Raw genomic sequence first — 25,442 nt, 5'->3', positions numbered from 1 at the left:
CTGGAATAAGTGCTCTGCTGAGAAACCGAGTTGGAGGAATGTGCTTCAGGCTGCCTGCACTGCTTCGGCTCTTGATAGCTCTGCACATGCTTCCCACAGGGAGCACACATCCCTGAGAGGCAGAAATCAGTAAGCTGGCAGAGTCTGCTGCAGGTGAGCCAGCTGCCTGCATGTCCCACCAAGCCCAGCTGAGCACAGCTGTCAGACCCAAAGACAACTTCTAGTCTGGGATAAACAGGGAATCTGCTCTTCCCTTCCAGAGAGGACTCCAAGTACTCCCTAGATTTCATCCTCTTATCCAGCATCTGAAGAAACAGCCAGTCTGCATTTCATCCAAATGCTATAGGCTGCAAGGTGTCATTGCATTTGGATCCCACTGGTACCTTGTTGCTGGATTGTAGATTTCAGACATCTGGGATTTCCCAAAGACAGTTCCTTGGCAGTCCCCTCGCCTGTCAGCAGAGCACTCTTTGGTGTTCCTGGTTTTGTTTCTGAGGCAAAACTATTGTAAAGGGACTGTGTGCTTAGCTGGGTGTGAGCTCCCAGCTGCCAAGGCAAGCACTCCAAGCCCTTGATGGTCACATTCACTTCTAGAACAAGCTGAATACAGCTTCAAAAAAGAGCCAAAGTTTGCACTGTAGACCAATGCTCTTTCTCAAAGCACGGCAGTCCTCAGCTTGTCTCAAAATATCTTTTACCACCTATTCCAATTTTCCATCATCAGACAGGTCAAATTTAATCAATGGCTGCCCAGAACACAGATGAGCTCCAGGTTTACTAGTAAAGTCAATGACTAGGAAAAAATATATGGCTAATTGCCTGTGCACTGAAAATCCTGCAATTGGATTAAACAAGTTATCCACTGAGCAGCACAATGAAGGAATTTGGGTTGCCTAGCAAGTGCTGCCCTTTCCATGCCCACCCTGACTCCAGCTCACCTCTATATGTGCTCATGAAGATCACTGAGTTGCAATGCTCCCTCTTTCCCTGCACGCCACCCTCATCTCTCCCCACAGTCCCAGAGCAGCAGTCAGGAAAGCAGCAGCATTTGCTTAACCCCACACTGGCTCTGTCCTGCTCATCCAGCACACTCACACAGCTTCCTTTCCCCCTCAAATGGCAAATGCTTCAGTCTTCCTTGCCCCAGTCCACACTAAACTTGTAGTGATTTTCATTTCTTGAAGACGTCTGCTTCCCCACAGAGTTTGGTTGAAAATATCAAAGGGTTAAACAAACTGTTGAGAGGGGGTCTGAGAGGCAGACAGACAATGGTCGCTGTAGTAGTCTGAAGAAACCACACTGACAACGCTGCATCATCTCGGTGGGGCGCCAAGTCCTTCTCTCTCTTCCTTTGGCTGAAGGAATATTTTATTATTCCATTCATATTGCAGCATCTTCCCCTGAAAGCCAGCACTCTTTCTTTCATTTATGTAATTGAGAGAGCTTTGCTTCTGAATGTACTTTGGAGTGTGGCGCTTTTTCCGAAACAGGCCCAGGAGTCTGGAGCGTCAACGTTGGATTTAAATGCCAACGGTGTGGATTAATATTTTGTGATCCTCCCATTTTATTCACATGCAGGCTGTTTGAAAGATGTATGCAAAATTAAACCTGGGAGATTCTCACCTGTGCAAACCATTGGTTTACTCACAGCAGATGTCAGCCCAGCGGGACAGACAGAGAGAGCTGGGAAACCTAACAGCAGCAGCAGACTACAAAGAATTACTACCAAGAATTCACAGAGCCCCAAATTATATGTTTGTTTAATTAAGCAATAGCTGTGTGCATTTGCTTTTATACCTGCTATGTATACCCCTTGTAAATTTGTCACAGCTGGAATTTCTTTCAAGTCTGATATCTAAACCAGGAAAGAAACATCTGACTTTGTTCACACCATTTCAAAAGACTTTTCACTTTAACTTTAGGAGTAAATAGAAGAAATTGCTTTGTACTATTCTGATTGTTTACTTATCAAACACTAACCAACTTTGATTGTAAATATTTCTTTATTAATACTTAAAAATTCCATTAGTGCTTGAAACAACTAAATTTTCTCCTCCCTTTGCTAAATAATTAAATTGTTTGCAATGACTTTACTACAGCTTGACAATCAGTCCGAACATTTTTCATCTGACATTTGGAATAGAGATAAAATTGAGGCAAGAATCACCTATTTAAACCCTGGTTAACATTCTTTATTTATATCAGCCTTCCCAAGGAAATCTGCAGGTTTGTTGGCACTCTTTTCACCTACCTTTTCCACTCATTTGCTGTTCCCAGGAAACTTTACAGAGTGCTTCTCCAGAGGTGCATCATGTTTAGACCCTCTGATGTGGAAGCAGACATGGTTTTTGGTTTGCACTCAGCTCTCGCTGTCTGAACAGACAAATGTACTTGTGAATTGTGAGGAGAAATATACTCTATTTTACCTCTATGTTAGAAAAACTGAAAGTGAACAATTTCATTTTTAGAATTTGTAAGGAAAAAACTCGTGGAAATAATTCTGGCTTTCTATATTAAGCCTATATTTAAGACATCATGTCAAGGGTTAGGAATAGTTTTTTCTAACCACAAGCAATTACATCTTGCTAAGTATGGGAACTATGTTCTGGGATCTGAATTTTATCTGAAGCTTTTCTTGCTTACATTTTTATCCAAAATGAATGTTGCACTACTTTTGGACACATTTTACCCTGTGTTAGAAAAACTGAAAGTGAATTATTTTATTCTTAGTCCAGATCACCTGTCTTAAGGGCGGGGGGGAAGGAAGAAAACTTTGCTTTCTTTGCTTTCTCTTCTCCCCTGTATCCATTTAGGAAAAAATCTTCATAATTTGTGGGTAATATAAAAATACACTGAAGAAAGGTTTCCAGGAGTTCTTTCCAAGGGATGGTCCTTTAATCCTGAAAGCAAGAACATCAAAGTGGGGAAAGGTGAGGGGAAGGAAAGAGAAAAAGATGGTGTATTTTTTAAAATAATATTGCAATAAACCTTTCAAAATCTGTTTTAAACCAAGTAAGTACAACTGAGTTGTTAACAGATGACAGTTTTTAAAGGGAAAGAAGTGCCTGTGCTCTGTCTGAGGCCACACTGGGAGTACTGAAAATGATGCTTATTGGGGAAAAAAAAAAAAAAAAAAAAAAAAAAAAAAAAAAAAAAAAAAAAGTGGGGGGTGTTTTTTATTCTTTTTTTGTACTTTTCGCCGGCAGAGGATCCGGAGTGCCGCTGTTGGGATCCTGCCCAGCCGCTGAATAGTACGGCCCAGCGCGGCTGCCCCGTTGCCGAGCGACCGCCGCGGGGCCGCCGTGAGGGCCGGGCCGGGCCGGGCCGCGGGGCTCGGAGAGGGCTGACAGAGGCAACCGGGCTGTGCCGGGGCTCCGGTAGGGCTGACAGAGGCAACCGGGCTGTGCCGGGGCTCCGGGAGGGCTGACCGGGGCAACCGGGCTGTGCCGGATCTCTCTCGGGCTGTGGCCGCGGCAGGTACGGGTTGTGCACAGCGATGCCTTTTCCAGCCTCTCGCAGCTGTGATGGCTTTGCAGCTCACCCTTCGTTGTGGTGAAGTGTGCGAGAAGTTCCGAGGCGCTAGAAGGGATTAGAAAGCCCGAGCGCTGGCAAGGAAGGAGAAGGGCGATAAGCTGGTCTGAGGGCGCTTGGGGTGAGTTTCGCCACGGGCTCCCAGGGTTTCACAGCTCTGTTGGTGGCTTCACACACGCGCACGAATTCTCCATAGACACAGCTGTCTGGAAAATTTAAGAACATCAGGTATTCTGACATTCCAGGACCTTAAGGATTTGTCCTGTATTAGCCCTTTGAGCAGCACGCAGCGTGTTATTGAAGTTGGTGAGCCATGATGGCATCATCACTGTAAATTACTGAAAAGGTTATACCAGGAATCCTTTGAGGAGACTTATGTCTGCCTACACCTTTTCCAACCTTGCATTCCTGATGTGGAATGCTGACCAGGAGGAAGAGGGTGGCAGTGATATAAATTAAAGTTGAAGAACACAAGTGGAAAAAATGTAAGCCTTATCCTTATGTTTAGAATTTTTTTTGCAGTGTTTTTTGTCTGAGTTTGGTCTTGCTACATCAGAAGAAATTTACTCTTGTGCACAATAATGCAGCTCCTCTTACAGGTTTTCTGTTGTGAGTGGAAAATTTGTGCTTGGTGTTATTGAGTGGAAAATATTATGAAGGCCAGGGTCCTGGTAGCACATTATTTTAAGCTTCTTGCTTATTTATTATTTAATACTGCACAAAACCATAAATCAGAACAGCACTTTATGAGCTTGAAGCACCTCTCAAGTTGTGCCTGAAAGATCTAAAGCAGACTGGAAAATCAGACAAATACCAGAGATGAGACCATAAAATGTAATGGAGGAGGTGGAGTAATGGTTCAGCTTTGAAACTGTTGAGTGCTGCCTGCTTGAGGGCTGAAAATCCCAGCATGGCTTTTGAATTCAGTATTTGTTCCAAAAGTATTGTATCTTTGTCTCCATGCAGTTCTCCATTTCCTAAAAGAGCCAAGGGCTCTGTGTGCTCTATTTATGAAGATAATTTCTGGTGGATAGTTCATGCCTGGTGTCTTTATTATGTAAAATTTGCACTTGTCATTAGAGAAGTTTATATTCTGATAACTGCATAACTTAACACAGGACCTGTAATGCCCATGGCTTTTTGTGTTTACAGTTATCTTCACTGAACAAATGACCCAGATGATGCTATCCAAACAAAATATTCAAATGCCTGATTTCTTATGCCTCATATTAATATTTAAAAATTAAAAATTAATCTGCAAGTTAACAACTCAAACACCTAGGAGAGATTGAAAGAACATGTCTGCAGAAATCAGTTCAGATAGTGGAAATAACAGAACCTGCTCTCTTCCTCTTTGCTGGGGGACATGAAGGAGAACAGAGGTGTTATACACAGACCTGAAAAGCAAATGTCCCCAGCAAGCCTTAGAACAGATGCCCAAAGTGCTGAGCCTTGCAGTGGGAGTGAGGTTTTCTGGAATCCTTCTCTCCTTGTACTTTGCACACACAGAGTAATCTACTTCAGCAGGGGAAAAAAAGTAGCTCCCTCTCCTAAATGCTTTTAGGCAGTTTTAGGCAACAGGTAGTACCAGTGTGAAAGAAGATATTTTGATTGTTATGTTGTTTTCATTTGGCCACAGGCACTGAGGAATTTTAGTGCCAGTGAGAGCCTGTTTCTGTCCTAACATGGACCTGGTTCAGTCAGCCTCCCCAGACATCACTGTCACACGGGGGTCCTTGAAGAAAGTACCCAGTCTCCTCAGCAGCCTCGTGGAGGAACCTAAAAAAAGACCTGTCCCCAGTCACCTGCTGGAATCAAGTAAGTTCCTGCTCCCTGACTGTTCCCAACCTCGTGGCAATACTAGGACACACTTGGCTGTTATTTTCTTTGCAACTCCCATCCTGTTGCTTAAATTGCAGCTTCCTGAGAGCTTAAATCATGGGAGGGGTAGTCAGGAAAGAAATAGTGGCTGTGCTGATCCTGGCTGACCCTAAAGCTTTGGGTGGCTTGTTGAAGCCATGATGCCAAGAGATGAGCTGGTGGCAGGGTCATGGATCTGCTTGGGTAGTGGATGGTGCCATAACTTTCCGTTTATAAATTCATGCCTGCTTAAATGGAGAAATAATATATATATATATTTTTTGTTGATAATAAATCAGTACAGCATAACTAGATTGCTTCAATGTAAGTACTACTCATGTGTGCTTCTGCTCTCTTTTTCTCCCTGTTTTGTGATCTGTAGAGATTTATTCAGAATGTCAGAGGAGCGGGGTTGTACAGGCTGAGCCTGCTGTATTACACTATGGAGGGTATGAAGTTGGAAAACATCACCAACAGATGCTGGTAAGCTCTGGAGCAGAGATCCCCTTGGGGCTCATAAAAGGACTGCAGAATCTGAGTTGACTCCTTGTGGTCTTGAGGCCTTTGCCCTGTGGAGTGCTCTAAAAAGCAGCACTTAAATTCAGTGGCCCTGTGGTAACTAAAGAGATGAGTACCAGGCTGTGAGCATCACCATCCTTTATACTCCCTGTTTCCCTTGTCTGCATCAGTGTTTGTGGTGTGTGACTTGCACATCATGAATGAAGGATTTGGCCTTTAACTCCACAAGAGACTTGTTTTCAAAATGTCCTTGGACTGTCACTGTGTCTGCAAACATGTTCACTGGTGGGAAAGTTTTGAAAGCACCTCTGGTCTTTTGCCAAGAACAATTTATTCTGAGAAAGGAAATTCTGTGCATAGATTTGATTGCCTTTCCTTGTGAATGGTTTGGGTATTTCCTTTTCTACTCTCTGCTTTCCCTTTGTGTGCCTTTGTTATTCATATTTTAAGTGTATTGAGACAGAGGTTGGTAGTTATATTGGACTAGGTTCTCTGAATGTAATGAAAGTAAACAAATGCAGGAGGCTTTGCAGGCTGAACTGTCACTGTCCAAAAGTCTGTTGATTATACACCAAAACAGAACCATGAAGTATTATTAATTCTTGTTGTTTCAGATGTCCCTAAAAGTGATCAATAAATTGTTTGTTCCAAATAAAATATTTGTTCCTTTTGCACATAAGCGAAACAGCATCAGAAATTGATTTGATAGCAGCATCTTTGTAGCACGACTAACTGTTATTCCTTGGTTAAAAATTGTGACTTGTTTCCAAAGAATAAAAATGCAGGATGTAAGTTTTGCATAATTTTATTTTAAATTCAGACCATATTTAGAATTATGTCTACTAAAGTAAAAATTATTACTTCTTGCTATGGAAGGTTTTACAAAAAATATAGTTGGCATTCTTAACTGACCTATTATATTGTAAAGTGTTTTGTGGTTTTTGTTTTCTTTTGTTCTGCAGAAGCTGATAAATATTTCTACCAAGGCAGTAAACCTTAACATAATACCACCCCAGACGATATATTTTCAGATCAAATACAACAAAACAGTAAGTGCCAGAAAGTCTTCACGCTGCTCTTTGCATGCAGCACAGGCTTTGTGCCATATAAGCAGCTTTTACATGGCTTCTGTCTTGTTTTGGGTCATTTGCTAGCACCGGCTTGTCCCTGGTCTGTCCCTTGTGGTTACTGTTGACTTTTGCCCTGATGAATGGAGGTATTACTATGACTGCATCCGAATTCACTGTGAGGTGAGGATTCATTGCAAAACACAGAGATGTAACAGAATAAAACAAGTATGATGATAATGATAAAGGTATAGTTAATCTTCTAGAGTCACACAGATTTATTCCCAATGAGTCTTGATTGGAATATTTAACTTAAGGCATTAAAAATTTTTCTCTGTAAACATCCCAGAGCAGTAGGCAAGATTATATGACTTATTCTGCTGTTCTTTGCCAGTAGATCAGTCTTTGTGCCACACTGATGTAATGACTTAGCTGAGCAGCTCTGAAGAGCTCTAGAAAGTTGCATAAAATATGGAAAGACAGAAAGATACTGAAAGCAAGTAGAATATCAATGTTCTGAGGTACAACACAGTGATAATTTTGAAAATGCTTTATGCCCACTTACTGGCCAACTACTAGAGAAACTTTTTATTTCCATACCAGGCTGAGAAAGTTGGGCCTGTTCAGCCTGGGGAAGAGAAGGTTGGATGGAGGCCTCATAGCAGCCTTCCAATATCTGAAAGGGACTACAAGGAAGCTGGAGAGGGACTCTTCATCAGGAACTATAGTGATAGATTCTGCTGTTCTTTGCCAGTAGATCAGTCTTTGTGCCACACTGATGTAATGACTTAGCTGAGCAGCTCTGAAGAACTCTAGAAAGTTGCATAAAATATGGAAAGACAGAAAGATACTGAAAGCAAGTAGAATATCAATGTTCTGAGGTACAACACAGTGATAATTTTGAAAATGCTTTATGCCCACTTACTGGCCAACTACTAGAGAAACTTTTTATTTCCATACCAGGCTGAGAAAGTTGGGCCTGTTCAGCCTGGGGAAGAGAAGGTTGGATGGAGGCCTCATAGCAGCCTTCCAATATCTGAAAGGGACTACAAGGAAGCTGGAGAGGGACTCTTCATCAGGAACTGTAGTAATAGAACAAGGAGTAATGGGTAAAATCTGAAAGACAGGAAATTTAGGTTAGATATTAGGAAGAAATTCTTTACTGTGAGGGTGGTGAGACACTGGAACAGTTGCCCAGGAAGATGGGGATGCCCCAAGCCTGGCAGTGTTCCAGGCCAGGTTGGATAAGGCCTTGGTCAGCCCAGTCTAGTGTGAGGAGTTCCTGCCAATGGCAGGGGGTGTTGGGACTGGATGATCCTTAAGCTTCCTTCCAACCCTTAACATTATATGATTCTATGATTTACTTATTGTAAGATATAAATATTTGCACTTGTTTGCTTGTTTGTTTGCTTGTTTGTTTGTAGGGAGATGATACCTTTGTTGTTCCCATGCATGCTTACCCTGCTGTGAATGTTGTAGAATTTCCATCATTTATAAATCTGTCTGATGTATCAATTGGTCAGAGGTGAGTTAAGGACAGACATTTGTCTGCATTTTGCAAGACATGCCCAATCCCATTTTCCTCTATTCATAAAACATAATGTTGAAAGCCTTTAAGAAACTCAGCTACCGTCTGGACTGCAAAATAATTCTGTATATGAACAGTTTCAGGTGCACATTCACCATAACATAAATACTAAATATATATGAAGATGGGGCTGGTTATTTTTGCTTCTTGTATTTAAAAGTATTTAATGAGCTAGACTTCATTTTACTTTGTCTATTGCATGGATACAACACTGGCTGTTCTCTTGAACTAATCAATAATAGCTGTTAATAGGAACTGGGAACTAAATATATATGAAGATGGGGCTGGTTATTTTTGCTTCTTGTATTTAAAAGTATTTAATGAGGTAGACTTCATTTTACTTTGTCTATTGCATGGATACAACACTGGCTGTTCTCTTGAACTAATCAATAATAGCTGTTAATAGGAACTGAGAAGGGGAAAAGAAGGCAGATTCTGTTTATTAGGGCCCGGTTGTGCAGTATATTTGCTATGTTAGTTGTAGTTATGGTGATTTGTGTTAGTGTAAAGATTTGAGTGAATTCTAGGAACTAAAAGTCTTAGTAGGTGGTTTTGTCTTAGCCTATGAGTTGATAGTGACTCATGAATTTTACTGAAGCACAGAAATATTAATAGGAAAGGCACATACAAGAAACATGCAAAATTCTGTAGTAAAAATGAGCCAAGCACTGCAGAATAACATTTGTGTCTTTTTGTTTGTTTGTTTTTCTAATGCCCTTTAGTCTGTTGAACTTCAGTGAATCATAACATTGCGAGTTTTTCACAGGACTGAACATAACTCCTGATATTCTGGGGCCTCTAGGCATGATTGGATTCTGTTATTTGCTCCATTTTAGTGCTGGAGTATACAGAATTTTCATCTCTCAGAGTACAGAGAAGATATTAGAAAGAGAATAAAATATAATTTTAAATAATGTGAATTTTTTTTTAACACAGCAGGGATGCCCAAAAATACTCCTGAGGAAATTTGGAATAATTCCTGAAAACAAAACTTGTCGTTTCAAACCTTAATTTTTACCAGTATTTTTCAGCAGTAAACTATGAAGAAGTTTCTAAAATGAAAGCTTTCTGATGTAGCTGGTACTTTACAGAACCCAATAAAATTTGGGCTCAATTCATAGCCCATGAATTCAGTGGAAAAACTGCCTTTTACTTCCATAAATGTAAGATAAAATCGATATTCTACCACCCACCATTCTCCTTAGGTACAGAAGATTTATTAGGTAACAGGTGGCATATTTGGCTTGTTTTTAAGGCACTTTGGTTGCTGTTCAAGCTGCAGTATCCCCTAAAACCAATTGCCTGCCCAGTCTGCCATTGCATCTTCTTTGTGAACAGGCCATAGTGAGGCAGAGAAAAAAGAACGTGGCTATTATTGCTTATTTCTTTAGGCATTTTAAAATGTGTTTTCCAGAGGAACACTGTGTAACATGCATTCTTTGCTAATCAGCAGGGTAGGATTTCAGAGAACTGATAAAAAACAGAAATAAGCCTGCGTAAATGGATCTTGATTTGCAGGGTGATGAATGGTGGTGCACCAATGCTTTTGTGTTTAGTTTGGTCTGTGAAAACACTTGCATGCAAAGGCAAGACAGGTTGAAAAGATGTGTGCTAATACTCCTCACATAACCTGCATGAGACTATTCTGAAAATTCAGCCCCAGCACCATTATTTCTACAATGGTTAAAGTTCAGTCATTCTGATGTGTTGGAGTTTTCAACACTTCCTTTTCTTGTTGTCTTTCATGAGGAGGGCCATGGGAAAAGGCTGATTTCTGGTTCTGTACTCATTGTTGCTCTAGTTTGCATTGTTTGTACTTGCTAGATATTACAGTCTGTAGGAATTTGAGGATTTGCATAAATAACTTCCAAAAAGTAATTTTTAAAATTTTTATATAAGCAAATTTTGTATGGGTAGGAGAAAGTAATGTCCAGCATTCAAATCAAGATTTAGCTCTTATTTCCTGGGAGGATGAAAGATCTGAAATATTTCGCTCTTTTGGCACAGTGAGAAATTATGATTTTCACATTAATAAGTAACCCAGCCCCCTGAATGCAGGTAATTTAGTGCATGGTGTGTATAATACAATTTCCCAGCTTGTAATTGATGACCAACTGTACTTTGATTAACATAATTTTTCCTTTCTCTCTTTTCAGTAAGGAGTATGTTATCCCACTGCAGTGCAGCTGTCCCATAGATTTTGAATTCCACATTGATATTATTCAGCCTCACAGAGCCTTCACTGTCCAGCCGACATTTGGTAGATTGAATTCTTTAAAATTGTAAATGTTAAATCTGTATCTATTAAGTGTAGTTACTTGTGACATTGTATTCAGTGCTGTACAGAAAAAAATCGTTGCCTCAGGCAAAGCTTTTGCAGGTAAATGCTGCCAGTCATTTTCAGCCTCGTGCCAAATAGCCATCTTGGCTGTAAGTTTCTTTAGGTAATGCCCAGCTTTGACAAAATATGGGATGTTCCAAATGGTCCATGCAGCCTTTATTTTCCCAGAAGAATAGCCCTGAAATAGGGTTATACCAGTAAAACTTAAGTCAGAAATTTTGGTAACCTGAAACTATGGCTGAAGGTCATCTGAAAAGCACTAAAAAGTCTCAGCTCCTACTCAAAGCCACTGTGCTCAGAGTAATCACAGTATCATAGAATCACTTAGGTTGGGAAAGGCCCTGAATGTTTAGGGATGTGAATAGTGGTTAAAGTGTTTGAGAAAATAATGGAATAGGTAGTAAGGAAATAAGGTCAAGCAGAGACAGGTAATGCATCAAATCCAGATGAGTCCCCTAGCTTGGAAAAGCACAGAGGAATATGTTTATAAATGCTTTGCCCATGAAAGCAGAAAGTGCCAAAGAGTTAAGACCAGCAGATGCAGGTGCAGAATTTCTACATATAAACAGGCAGTCATTTTCACAGCAGTATGAAATATTATAGCCCTACTGTCAAATCTCTCTGCTATTGCAAAATACCTTCTATTATCTGGCAGCAAGACATAGTTTTTGAAAGATGCTTTGAGACCAGAAAGATTTTCCATGCCTACTACCATCCATTCAAACAATTAAGTTGTTTAAAAAAAAGTAGCCCAGAATGAGTTCCAGTACACTTAAGTGGGCTGATATGGACTCTTACTGTTTTTCTCCTCTAATCACAGGAATCATTCCAGCCAATGGAAAAGTCAAAGTAACTGTGAAGTATTCCCCACTTGAGTATGGAACAGCACAAATGGCAATGCAGTTACGGATTTCAGAGTTTCACTCAAAACCCTATGTGTGTGTATTCACAGGAACATCAATACCACATGGGGCTCTGATGTATGTGTGGCTGACTGGTCTTGGAGTGGTTTTGCCCAGTTCTAAAAGATATTCATGTAATAAGATTTCATACAATTTTGCTATGATCTTTTTAAGCATTGGTTTCTTTGGAGACTTACCATGCACTGAAGTAATTCTACTATTGATACATGTACCTGCTTTTTTACACAGTTTGATTAGAACATCCTTAATTTACATGAAATGTAACAAACACAATAAATATAATGAGAAGTTACATTTCCCTAAAGAAATGTTGAGCATCCTCAGCTTCTGTCATTCCCACTCATTATTCTTATTGTTGAGGCCTTGCAAGATGCTGGGCCAGGGGGGTTGAGCCTTTTGGACTGTACTTAATTTTTTTTGTGGAAAATTTTGACTTATCTGCCATTTAGAGAATACTTATGAAAGGAATATGTGTCCTTCTGACATCTAGAAAAGAATATTTTGATGAACAACAAAGTCATCCAGAGAAAAAAGCTGTGTCTAGAAAACCTGTGTTGTGGAGAAGAGACCGGTTCAGCCAACTACAGTCGAAGCCTGCTCAAAAACTAAAGGTGTGAAAAGATAATATTTACAAGTACTTTTCTGGGCTGGAACTCTTCCATGTTTCAGTTTCTTCCTATTAATTTATATCTCATAGGAAATTGAATACCAGAACCTCAGATTCCCCACAGACTTGTCAAATCCGTATGCTGTAGCTACTGTTTTGATTCAGGAACCAGGCAAATTGAAGTTAAAGGACATAAAAGAAGGTAGAGTAATTAAGCAGCATAAATTTGGTCTTAGCATTATTTGTAGCTCTGATGAGGAGCTTGGCTTCAGAATTGCTGATGTGATGTGACTGTTGTTTCTGTGAGAACTCTCTCCTTAGCTTTATGTATTAATGGGTACAGTTATCTTAATGGATGTTTTTCACAATTAAAAATCCAATCTAGACCAAGGTGTGATTTGGGTTTCTGATGTTCCTGCAGCCGTGTCCCAAGGCAAAGGGAAAAAAACAAGACAGATGAAGGATGCTGTATTTCAACTAAAAGTTAAACAAAATGTTCAGGAAGAGGAAGCAAATCATCTAAAGTGGTAAGTGTTAGTTAACCATGTTAATTAACCATGATAACAAGACTGGGATTTGCTTAACCAAGGCCTCTATGAATGATGTATGCAATGTTCACTAGTGCAGAATGCTGCCATTTTGTGTCTCAATATATTTGGTTTAAGCCTAAATTACTGTTGTTTTATTTTTTTTTCTCTCCTGCTAAGAGCAGACTCAGTAGTAATCCATAGTAGTACCCTATGAGGACTTTGATTGCCTTATTGTTCCATACAAAAAGAAACCTCCTGAAAACCTGGTTTGCCTTACCTTGTTCTCAGGCATCTCATCTTGTGCCCTTAAGGCCAAAGGAAGATTTTGTCATGGCTGTCAATAAATTGAGGCTAAAATGAATAATGGAGTAAGAGCAGAATTACTCTTGAAAGTGTTCAAAAAACATGTAGATGTAGTGCTGATAGATGTGGACATAGTTTAGTGAAGTGTTAGGCAGTGTTGGGTTAATGGCTGGACTCAAAGATTTTAGAGGATTTTTCCAGCCTTAATGATTTCATTATTCTGTTGTACATCAAGTGGTGCAAAGCAGAACACAGTTGGATCTTCAAGCACATGATGGTTTCATTTGAAATCCACAGGTCATCTCATACATGGAATGTCATGGACTCCTAGGCACCTCAGGAAGAGGGGAGTAAGTCTGTTAGCCTTTGAATGAAGCAAACTGTGCATTAAGTAAAGCATTTTTCTTGTCTCCACTGTAAATGCAGGCAAGTTCATAAGGGAAGTGATCCAATCTCTGTGGAGTTTAAAAAAGAGATTATTGAAAGCCGTCAAAGGGAAGAAGAGCAATACAAGGTTAGCCTTTTATTGTTTTTCTGTAAATTTAAAATCTTATACTTTAAGATTATGTAGTGCACTGTGAATTGTATCGAGCTCTCTACATCTTCAGTTTTTCTTCATTATGCAAACCTGTGCTAGTTGTGCTTGTAACTGCAGTCATATCTTTATTGTGCCTGTGCATCACTGTTTCGGGGGTGTTTTTATCTTGAAGGTAGACAGAGAGAAGAGTAGGGTGTTACCAGAAATGTAACAACATTTGCCCAAGTGAGCAGATTTCTACCCAGCCACCCAGTCTCATCAGAGTGCCACATTCCAGCATAATCCTGTCAGCACCAAGGCCACATCCAGCATTCTGTTTGTATTGTACCTCTGAGGAGCTGCTGTGCTCAATGGCTTGCATTCAAAGAGCTAGATCCAGTCAGTACTCCCACACAGAACCATGGGGAGATAATTCATCAGGTTGTACTTCTGCATTTTCACCCTCTCTGTCTTTGATTTCTTCCAGTCACTGCAGGTCCTCTTCCACAGAGGTGACAAGAGCAATAAGCAATACTTGGTGGCAGGAAATATTTTTCCCAGTGTGGCACAGCCCTCAGGGACAAGTGGGGCCTGTCCCTCTTATCCTGCCTCCTGGGTATTCAAGTAGTCAGGCATCCCACTGACTTCCAGCTGTTTGTGGGAGTGAAATTATTTATACATAGGGTAGAGGCTTGATTTGTACACTGAATTAGACAATATAAAACATTATAGTTAATACTAAGAAGAAGGAAATGGGTGGAAAAGAATCTAAATTGTGAGATTGATGTATTACTGAATTAGTTTTAGATGCACTTATTTCCTATCCTGCTGATTTGGCTATGAAAAGCAAACCATGTTTCATTAGGACAGAGATTTGATTGAAACTCAGACCTGAAAAGACATTACTTTACTTTGTTTGACTTGCTTAAGCATTGCAATAATCACACCCTAAAAGGGAATGAAGTCTGTGTTTTGTTAAACCCCTCCAGAGTGTTACATGGTGTATTTCCCTAATTGTAATGGAGGAAATAATTCACTGGATGCTTTGTGCTAATGTGATTTTTCTTTAAATTAGCTCCAAAGAGGAGATCCTGTCATAGAACAGGAGTTTCAGAGGGGTGAAGTAGAAGTTTCCTTCAGACGTGTTACCCGGCACGTCGACCAGGTTTGTTCATATGTTTTTAGAGCCTGCTATGTGCATACTAAATTATCACCTCCCAAGCTAACAAATAGCCATAGATGTTTGACACTGAATACTTTTCCTCCTGATATTTCTATTTCTGTGTCAGTGCCTTATTTCTCATTTTACTTTTAGGTAGGGCAAACACCATGCTACATGCACAACTCATCTTCTAATGTTTTGATCTAATATGAGAGTCAAGTGAAAATCTGCAGGCCTAACCTGAGATTTCATTGCTTGTTTTTGAAAGATCTCTCAGGAGAAGCTTTCTCCTTCCTCATTGTAAAGTTAAGCATATCACAAGATTTCCAACCTTTACCTGCAGGTCAGATTGACAGGATCCTTTCTGGTACTTAGATGTTTTTGCCCTTCTCTTTGGTGTCTTTCACTCTTCTTTGGGTATGTGCTATTATTGGAGAAAGGATACTTGTTTTGCTGGGTGCCTGATTTGAGTCCTTACAGCTGTTTCAACTTCATGTCTATGCAAGATAAATTGTGTATTTGGTAGAGCCCCTGTCCATTCTCTCTGCTGTCCAAATACCCGTGGAGTGCACTGAAGTCCCAGTCTGTGCTGGTAATTTGTGTGGATGCAGACCATGCCACATTATCTCTGCATTCTCTGTACTATATCTGCACAAACTTGGTGATTACCTCCCATTAAGCCTTGCAGTGAAGGCTTCTGGTTAAATGCCAATGCTGCAAATATTTTCACTGGCCCAATTTCAGTATTTAGAAATAACATACGAATTCAGGCCAAAGTATGACTTGGGATGGAGAAAAGTTCTACCTTATCTAGTTGTAAAAAGGGTTGTCCTTTTTCTTTTCTGTTCCCTTTTTTAAAAATACACTGTGCAGCAACCAAGTGTCCATCCCACATTCGACTTGCTCCATAATGACCCTTGGGACAGCAGAAAGAGGATGTTCAGAAAATTCCAACAAGCAGCATACAAGGTAAAGTAAACAACCAGAATGCAGTGTGAGGGCATGACACCTGGGAAACAGCACAAAAGAACATGCAACCAGCATGTGAGAACTGTTCACAGCTAGCTAGGGATTTGGTAGTTTGATAAATATGCCCCTACCTCACAGGAAATAAGGATCTGGAGTAAGTTTTCTATTCAACTCATCTTTCGTATTGCAATTGATACTAAACAAATGCAGATAAATTCAGATTTTTTTAAAAGTAAAAAATACTTCTGTACAAAAGAGCTTTGAAAATGCATACAGAATACTGCAACCAGTTTTGGGCTCCTAGCACAAGAAAGACTTTAATAAGGTGGAGTGAGTTCTGTGTAGAGCCACCAAGATGTTCAGGGCTTAGAGCACTTACTCTGTAAGGAGTCATTTAATCTGGAGAGGGAAAGTAGAGGGAGAGAACAGCACCTTCCAGCTCCTCTGAGGTTACTGATGATGGAGGATCTTAGCCATGGTACATGATGAGAACGTGGAAACAACAGGTAGAAATTCAAATAACAGAGGTAGAGATCTGGAAGCTAAAAACTAATCACTAAAATAATTTACTTCATTTGGTTTAAATATTATCTTACATGACCACACTTTTTCTTCAGTAAATCTTAATGTAGCAAGAAAGATGTAAATGTCCTGCTCTTCTAGTGTCCAGTTTGGATATTCTTCAATCTATTTATAATACTGAGGTCTTGAAATTAAATGCTCTTTTTTATTGTACAAATAAAGAGGCAACCAAATGGTCCCATCTGGTATTAAAACCTAGGATTCTTCATTTTTACCCTGTGGGGTATGGGCAAAACCACAGTGCAGGTTACTGTTTGCTATCCTCATTCTCAGAGCTACAAATATTCATATGGCCCTGCTTGACTGACTGTTCACCCTCTGTTTCATCTGTATATGCCAGTAAACACAGCTGAAAGATTAGGACCTAGAAAAAAAAAAAAAAAAAAGAAAGTCTGATTAACCTGTAAGACTAAATTTAAAAATTTAACTGTATTTATTGTGAAATGTCATTATAGAGTTGAGATGCATTCTACATCTTTCTTTCCCATTTTCTCTGAACAGAAAACTATATTAAAATTCTCAAGCAGAGGTGTCTGAGTGAGCTCTGGAGAATAACTACAGGTGCAACATATACAGTATTTCTATGGCTGTAAATCTTAGGGTGTTTGACTTGAATTTAAAAACCATTCTTTCAGATTTTGGTTCAGATTCGTCTAAAACGTTTATTGCTTCTGTTCCGTGGACTGCCCAGGGAGGCTGGAGGTCTGGAGGAAGGATCTGTGTCTGGTAAGGATTAGAAGAACAAGTTGATATTTTGGCCATGGCCTATGATAATTCAGGTTGTGTTGCAGTGTGTCAGATGCATTACGTATAAACATAGAGTCCTTAGAAAGGAGTTTTCCAGAAAGAAATAGAAGTGTGACAAGGTAGAGGCATAGAGTGATTTGGATTGGATGGCTTTTAAAGGCCATCCTGTCCAACCTCCCTGCAATAGGCAGGGACATCTTCAATGAGAGCAGGTTGCTCAGAGCCCTGTCCAGCCTGACCTTAAATGTTGTCAGGGATGGGACATCCATCACCTCTTTGGGCAACTTGTTCCAGTGTTTTACCATCCTTGTTGCAAAAAAATTTCTTCCTTATATCTAGTCTGAAACGACCTTATTTTAGTTCAAAACCATTGCCACTTATCCTATGGCAACAGGCCCTGCTAAGGGGTGGAAATGGCTGTAGTCAAGATACATCTATTTTCCATACACATTATTTACCATGTTTAAGAAATGTGATTAAATATTCTTAGAAACCTTGCAGTTTATCTACTTAATAACAGGGCAGAAGCTGTGGGTCATCCATCATTGGAGCTGTTCAAGGCCAGGTTGGGTGGGGCTTTGGGCAACCTGATGTAGTGATAGATGTCCCTGCCCCTGGCAGAAGGGTTGGACTAGGTGGTTTTTAAAGGTTCCTTCTAACCCAAACCATTCTGTGGTTCTGTGTGTAGGCCTGAGGAGCAATGAAAGGACAGATGGGACTGTGTGAGAGACAGGGAGATGAACAGATCAGGTGGAGCCCAAGAGGTGAGAGTCCCAGGATGAGAGGAGCTTACTGCAGGGGGGATGGAAGGGGGAAAGACACCTGAATGTGATGAAGGCAAGATGTCTGAACTCAGTGAAATGAGCAGTAGAAACCATGAGACACATTGCCAGGTGGCCAGTACTGGGTTGAGTTTTTGTCCTCATTGTTTTCTCACAGAAGTTTTTAATCAATTGCATTTTTTTTTACACTGAAATTAACGTGCTGGTCTGGAAAAGTGACTTGTTATTTAACATCATAGAAGAAAACTGGCTTTGGATGGGAGTCACAGTTGGGTAAATAGGAGACAGAGAAGAATTTGAGCCTCCTATTTCTCACTCCCTTGTAGACACACACAATTTGACAGCTCCTGAGACACACTGTTCCGTATTAGGCCTTTTCCTAAGGTGCTTCTGCAGATAGGCACTTTTAATGCCCAGGATGCAGGAGATGCAGGAATGCTGCAAATAGAAGGTATAATGACATGTAGTGTAAGAGAGAAGAAGCCTCTAACTTGTCTCAGCCTTGCTATGAATCATGTTGGAAGGAATGGGCTGTGATGTCTTTTTAGGAAAGAGGAAATTAAATCTGTCTGCTATTCAAGGTATTATGCCCATATCTTATAGATGTGACATTTGAAGTCTTTAGGAAGTATTACCTTACTTTTTACATTTAAATTACTAGACATCCTGGTTTAGGAAAATGTTAAATACATTTTGTGGCTTGATTCTATTCTGAAACAGTGTATTAAGATACATTACAAAATCTTAATATTTGGTTTCCACTCATGACAGAAAGCAGGAGTTTCAGCAAAGGAGAGAAGAGTGAAGAACATAAGGACTTTTCTTCCAGAATATCTGAAGATCGTATATTGCCTTTTGAATTCCCCTTTTACAGGTCCCATGAACTACACAGTTATTTGGTAGGTACAGTAACTCAAATATTAGTCAGCACTCTAGACAGAATTTTGTTGTAGACATTGGCCCCAGGATTGATAGTCCTTTTATTAAAATTTCACAGTGTGACTGGTGTTCCAGGGTTCTGGCAAATTAATTCAGGACTTCAGATTTACTAAGGGTTCTGCTGAAAACAGTAAAAAAATCTTTTCATTTTCTTAATTGTATCCTAAAATTGTGAACAATACATTAATGCTCAGGTTAACACCCATTTTTCAGAAGCAAAAGAAAAAAAAATAACTGAAATGCTGGAGTCCAAGAAAGAACAACAGAAATATCAAACTGTATAAAACAAATATTTGCATAATTATTTCCATATGTTTTCAATTAGCTGTGCTCATGGATTGTTGCCAGTACAAAACAAAATGCCCACCATATTACTGGTTTTAAATACTGTTCTGTTTCAGGCACCTGATGCTCTTGGCCCAGTTCCTATTGAATCTGCAGACGTGAAAGTCGAACATGTTCTTCCTTTTTATGACTTGAAGGTGAGTCAGTACAGCTCCCCCATGTTTCTCTTACCTGTGCAGTTAAATGGCCTTTGCACAGCCCAGTAAAAATGTTGCCTTAATAAGGCTGTATGATTAGCATGCTTTTATTAAAACCAAAGCTCACCAGTTTCCATAAGTACCCAGTTTACAGCCAGCAATATTCCCCTCTCTCCAGACCTCAGCTGAAATTATTGTATCTCAAAGTTCTGGTGAAGTATGGCTTCTTAAAGTTTTGGTTATGTATCTTGTCCTGGGAGAGCGCTCCAAGTGTCTTTTACCATGGAGATATGATGTGTCCATGATAAAGCCAAGCGTTCCACTCCATTTATGAGTTAACTGAAAGTGATTATTGTCACTTTCTGCAGCACATCTTTTTTCTTTGCACTTAGGTTCCTCAGCATTGCAACATTATGAAGTATCAGCCAGTTTGTACACACTATGCAGCTACAAGTTACAAACCTGTAAAACTTTCCCGACCACTGAGGCAGGGAGCCCAGGTAACAAAGTCACTCCCAACCCTACGTTTCCACAATTATTTGATTAATTTTGTCTCAGTGTTTTATACTGAAAGATTTACTACACTCTAAAAATCTTTGATGTCTGTATTTTTCAAGGATGAATTGATTCAAGTAGCTCCTTCTCCTGAGGGGCAGCCCTCTCAGAGGAGAGATTTTGGCAAAGAAGCAGCAGAAGGGGATATCAGCCTGTTACACCTGGTTCCTCCCCAAGCTTTATTCCACCCAAGAGAGAGCAACCCACTTCGCATTTTTGTAAGTAGGAGTTTGCTTCCATAAAGAACTTAAGAAAGAAGCAGAAGCATGCTTGTTTCATCAGAAGCCTGATGTGGAATATGTGGGAAGTTTTCTTACTCAGACTGGTTTTAAAACTATCCAGAGTGAGACTAATCCTTCATGGTGCAAGCTTTGGTAGATAGGAATCACAGAGTTCATCCCACTGAGAGAGGCACCATTTCAGTTTAGAGTGGGTTTTGATCAGTTCAGGGGAGGGATGATAAGACAAAATTGCAGAGAAAGCAGAGAACTGGAGACTCTTCCAGTCTGACAGTCCACAAATGATCATTGATCATGGTGTTTCTGGGAACACCATGGAATCCCTCTCTTCTTCTCCATTTGTTTCCCCATTTGGACATTAGAGGAAAGGCCACGATCTTGGCATCTCAGTCCATCTGTAACCTCACATTCTTGCCCAGGTAGGTGGGATAGGTGCAGTGTTTTCCTCCTGTTCAGCTGGGTGACTACAGATCTGCCTAATCCTTGGGTAAACAGAGAAGTGAAGTCAAATTCTGCTCACATTGCATCCTGCTGCCTTACAGTTTCTAAGAGTTCTCGCAGCATCCCAAACCACATTTCCAAGTTGTTAGGCACAGAGATTCAAAAAATCACTGCCACTTGCATGGGAGGGTTTTCTGTTACTGTTGTCATGTAGATTGTGCTGGGTGTCACCAGCTGCAGGAGGTATTTCCCACAGTGCAGCACAGCCTGGAGACCCCAAGGTGCCTCTGAGCAGGCAGAGACAGCTGCAGGGCTCAGTGCAGGGCTGTGCATGGGCACAGGCAGATCTCCCACCAGCATGGCACTGTGCCTGCTGTGGGTGGCTCTGGCTCCCAGCCCTGCCCACTGTGCTGGTCTGGTGACCTTGGCATAACATCTAGGATGTAGACTCGTCCTCCTCACACGCAGCCAGGACTCCGGTGGACGTGCTGATGAGATCCTCTGTGCATCTCTTTCATCCCTCTGTCATAGCAGTGTGAGAGCCAGGCACAGCTTGATCCCACACTACCCAGCACTGGGCTTTATCCAGAAACAGATGCTAATGCAGGGAAATGGATAGCAAAATGTGAAGCCATGTGTGCTGTGCCTTCCACCACAGCAAGTCCATTTTCTCTTCTTGGATTCTGAACTATTCAGAGAATCATCAATGGATTTCAGAATAATTAGGCAATAGTTTTTTCTTCCAGACTTTGAGACAACAGCTAAATTGCTGTATTTTAGACAGTAGGGAGCATGAATAAATCAGACAACATTGTAGGCTGAGGGTAAGGTACAGAAAGTGAAGGATCATACCAAACAGAGCAGTCACAATAAGACAAAACTGTGAATCTGGGGAGTACAACATTAGTTGTAAGAACTGAATTTTCATTAATTAGATTTGTTATGGTACTCAGAACAATTTATTAAAATAATCTCTTCATTGTTTTTAGAACCCCACTCCAGGATTAGTTCCATTTTTACTTCCTTTGGCCTATTGTGAATCAAATATTGAATATCATCTTTGTCCTCATCCAAAATATATTGTTACCAAGGAATGCCCCAAAGGATCCAGTATTCCAGTCACACAAAAGAAGTTTCTGGATCACAAGGTATGGCCTTTTGGGTTTATTGTATGGGTACGTGTCTTGGGTATGTTCTTCCTGAGAACTTGCTCTAAGGAATCAAAATGGAAGGTGGAGTCATTCTAGATAGAAAATATTTTCAAATATAAATTATGCATGCACCTAAATAGTCAGGACATAGGTCAGGATGACTAATTCTACTTAGGCTTTATCCATGTCTCTTATGCCTTCGTTCGTTTCTTTGCTCTTCCCATGTGTTCACTGTTGTGTTTTCATGTCCTTGGGAGGATCTTCGAAATATTCAGCTCCCCAGATTCAATTCTCAGCCATGATGCTCTGTCCTGCAAGCCTCTCTCCCTATAGCATTATGTATTAGAGGTCTGATTGTATATCAATTGTCATTTCAGGAAGTGATTTGTGGTGTAATGGAATGGAGAAAATTCTCACCACTGGAGTATTCCACTTTTTCTAACATTCCCACACTGACAAATACAGCAATTAGGTAAGAAAGAATTTGAAAATACCAATCTTCTGTCCTGTACTAGTTTCTGCTGCCTGTAACTAAATTGATCAGTCACTAGTCCCACAAATGAAAGTGGGCCTAGAGGTGGAATTAATTGCTGCTCAGAAATCCAAAACCAACAGAAACTGAGCTCCTAGAAGGGTGGATTAAGAGCAGTATCATTAAAAGAAATGCCTATCCCAGGAAGGAGAATTCCAGTCTGGGCTTTCAATAACATCTCTCCTGAAAGCTTGTTGACTCAGTCCTAGAAGACACCAGGAGATACCAACTCTATCTGTCTGTAAAACCTTTAATTTATGGACACTTGCAGCCAGTGGTAGACAACATCTCTCAGGCTCACATTCCCTCATATCACAGCAGTTTCTGGTGCAGCCAGATTTTCCACAAATATTTAAAAGTACATCATCTTCATTGTAACTGCAACTGCTGTGAAGCTTCAAAATATGAAAATGCCATTAGTATTAATACATTAAACTAATACTATTTCCATCACAGGGACCCTTACAGTTCAGATATGCTTCCAGCAGATGTACCACCACTGCTGAATGACTTACCTGAGAGAGACAAAGAGAACATAATTGACCTGTAAGTTTCTTCTCTGTTCTGTATATGCTGTTATTGAATCTGTGTAAACCACTTGTACGGATGTGTCAAAACCTGTCCCAAGAGATCCTCAAAAGCAAAAGCACAAAGTGTCTTTTGCATAAAACATACTTTTGTTCTTGTTGGCTAAAAAAATACTTTCAAAAGGACAAAGGCAAATTGTTCATCATCTTACTAATTTTCAGTGAGACAGATGAAGCTGAGTTCAACATGATTCTTACTCCAGAGATGGTGAAAGCTGAATTTCCACAGATTGGGGGGGCACTCTCAGAAGAAGATGAAGAACAATCAGCAAAAATAGAAAGGTAGGTATATTTTGAAATTAGGAGAGAGAAATGGAATCTAAAGTCAAGCATCCCTTTCAGAATTGCATAGAAAGTCATACTGAGATGCTCTAGGGACTCCATCACAAGTGGAAAGCAGATCTAGTACTTTGAGCAAATTTGCACTGCAAATTCAGTCTCTGGGTTTTACTTCAGAAGGCGGCTGTGAATGTCATACATTGGCCTGAATCTCTGATTTTGGTTATATCAGCATGATCTAACACTTGAGGCGGTTTGCTTGCTTTCTTAGAGATGTTCAGCATTCTTGGAGCAGTGACTTTTGCTTTTCATTGACCCTTTTGGTTAGATATTTATTAATGCTGGCAGAGAAAAGGGCCCTTAGAATTTCCCTTTGGCATGGTGCTTTTTTCTCTGGCTTTTCTTATGAGTTTCATGTTTGCTCTGCTTGAGCTTCACACTCCCCCAACACACATCACAGCAGGCAGTGTGGGTGACAGTGAGTACAGAGCACCACAGGTGAAAGCGCTGAGTTTTAACCTTGGGGCAAGTGAATTCTTTTCTGTCCAACAGTTCTCCCCTCTTTAAAGTGGTCATGATGTGGCTTAGATACCAGGATGTTCAAGATAACCTCATCTTTGAGAGCTATCAAGAGATTTGAATGTCTGCTTTACTATTAGAGGGGAGTAATTTGATTGGCATTGAAATCCCATTCAGCTGTCAGCTATTAAAATTTAAAACAGTACCGCTTTTGTGAGGTCTCTGACAAAACACTGATTGCTGTCTAGTGATTACTACAGCACTGATTGAAAAGAATTTGCTATAAAAATGCAGATGTGTTGCACTCAGTACTGGTTTTTACATTTTATGACACTGGTTGACAGAACATGGGGATTTGGGACAACTTGAGTAACTAAAGAGTGGCCTTTTTTCTCCACAGTGATACAGTGCTGGACAGTGCTGTTCCTGGGTGAGTCATTTTATAACCTTAAGTTTCTTTTTTTCTTAAATCTTAGACGTTTTCAGAAAAAAAAATTAAAATAATTTTTAGTATTAGACAACTCTGGGTATTGATATTTACTTGTTGAAATCTTCTCTATTATTTTGGGTTTGTAAAGAGGGAAGCAAAAATTTCTCAGCAAACAATGAAGTCCCAATCCTTTATGTTGTCACTGAAAGGTTCTTTGTTGTTATTGAGGTGGTGGTGTTTCACTGGGTGACAGAGAACATACTGCTCCTCTACAGCAGTTTCAGCATTTCTGTCCTTAAGGCAAACCAGGACAAATGTGGCTGCCCTTGCTCTGGCAATCACAGCATGTGTCCCTACATGGATAAAATGTAATAGTCAGTTTGTGTTGACCTGTCAGATGGTTAACTTTCCTGACTGGCCAAGCCAAGAGTTAAGTTTTCTTTCCATAGTTTCACTCCCTTTTCAGTTCGGCATCAGTGATGGAATACCCTGTGTTCATTATGAGAAAAGAAATTGCGAGTGTCTCTTTCTCTGGATTTTAAAGACATTCCTAAGTAGTATTCCTGATTATTATAAATACAAATGATGCTTTAAATTTCTTGCAGAGACCCACACAATGGTCCAGATGGACATTTTCAACTCCAGAACAGTGAGATGGGAGAGAAGATTCGAAAACATCTGGAGACATTGAAGCTGAAAGCAGTTAATAAAACCCTTATTCTGGGATAAGAGTAATTTTACAAAGTTCATGGCCTGGCCCTGCTTATCCTGTTAATGTATGAGGCCTCCCCTGCCTCAGCTACTTTTGTTCAGTGAGGTCAGCAACTTCATCTGCAGAGAGAAGAGAACCACCAGTAATGCCACCTCTGTCAAGGACTCTCACTGTGCTCACTATCCCAAACACAAAGTTTACTCCAGTGAGAAACCTCAGCCTTGCACTTGCTTATTTTCTTATGGTGTGAAGGATCAGAAAACCTCAGTACTACCATGTAAATAGTTTGGTAATTAGTTTACAGCCCACAGTTTTCAAATAAAATGTGAAAAGACCTCATGACCACAATCTTCTGATTTTGTTTTTTTTTAGTTATGACCTGTCCTTGAATTTTTGCAGGTAAGTTGCTAAATCTCAGACTTTACAGTAAATCATACATTTGATATTTTTAAGGAAAAGGAAGCCTTGGACACCATTACTGTCTACAAAGACAATGTCCAAACAAGTCTCAATAGCTGTTCAGGGATTTCACTCAGTAAGTGCACAGG

The 25,442-nt window shown here is 40.2% G+C and overlaps 1 protein-coding gene across 1 annotated transcript; it reads left to right on the top strand.

Moving 5' to 3' along the window:
- Positions 1 to 3,344: 3,344 nt before the first annotated feature.
- Positions 3,345 to 25,204, top strand: CFAP221 (cilia and flagella associated protein 221). Its single transcript, XM_041407661.1, has 25 exons — positions 3,345 to 3,652; positions 5,171 to 5,349; positions 5,774 to 5,874; positions 6,873 to 6,959; positions 7,065 to 7,160; positions 8,402 to 8,502; positions 10,722 to 10,825; positions 11,727 to 11,886; positions 12,320 to 12,440; positions 12,527 to 12,638; positions 12,858 to 12,963; positions 13,696 to 13,783; positions 14,862 to 14,951; positions 15,822 to 15,917; positions 17,135 to 17,225; positions 18,800 to 18,927; positions 19,369 to 19,449; positions 19,842 to 19,949; positions 20,067 to 20,222; positions 21,674 to 21,832; positions 22,213 to 22,307; positions 22,824 to 22,913; positions 23,117 to 23,236; positions 24,153 to 24,182; positions 24,788 to 25,204. Exons 2-25 carry the CDS (start codon positions 5,217 to 5,219, stop codon positions 24,909 to 24,911), a joined length of 2,577 nt encoding a protein of 858 aa, XP_041263595.1. The 5' UTR covers positions 3,345 to 3,652; positions 5,171 to 5,216; the 3' UTR covers positions 24,912 to 25,204.
- Positions 25,205 to 25,442: the final 238 nt, after the last annotated feature.

This window comes from Onychostruthus taczanowskii, unplaced genomic scaffold, assembly GCF_017590055.1.
Source record: "Onychostruthus taczanowskii isolate IOZ18803 unplaced genomic scaffold, ASM1759005v1 scaffold10, whole genome shotgun sequence".
Lineage (NCBI taxonomy): Eukaryota > Metazoa > Chordata > Aves > Passeriformes > Passeridae > Onychostruthus > Onychostruthus taczanowskii.
Note: the sequence above shows the minus strand (reverse complement) of the source record. Positions and strands in the feature narration are given on the sequence as shown.

What these genes read in the sequence shown, in the direction of transcription:
- CFAP221 (XM_041407661.1), top strand. Translation starts at nt 5,217, where the DNA reads ATGGACCTGGTTCAGTCAGCCTCCCCAGACATCACTGTCACACGGGGG. An exon ending in GAAGCAAATCATCTAAAGTG is followed by an intron (nt 12,964 to 13,695) that starts GTAAGTGTTAGT and finishes CTGTAAATGCAG; the next exon opens with GCAAGTTCATAAGGGAAGTG. An exon ending in CAATCAGCAAAAATAGAAAG is followed by an intron (nt 23,237 to 24,152) that starts GTAGGTATATTT and finishes TTTTCTCCACAG; the next exon opens with TGATACAGTGCTGGACAGTG.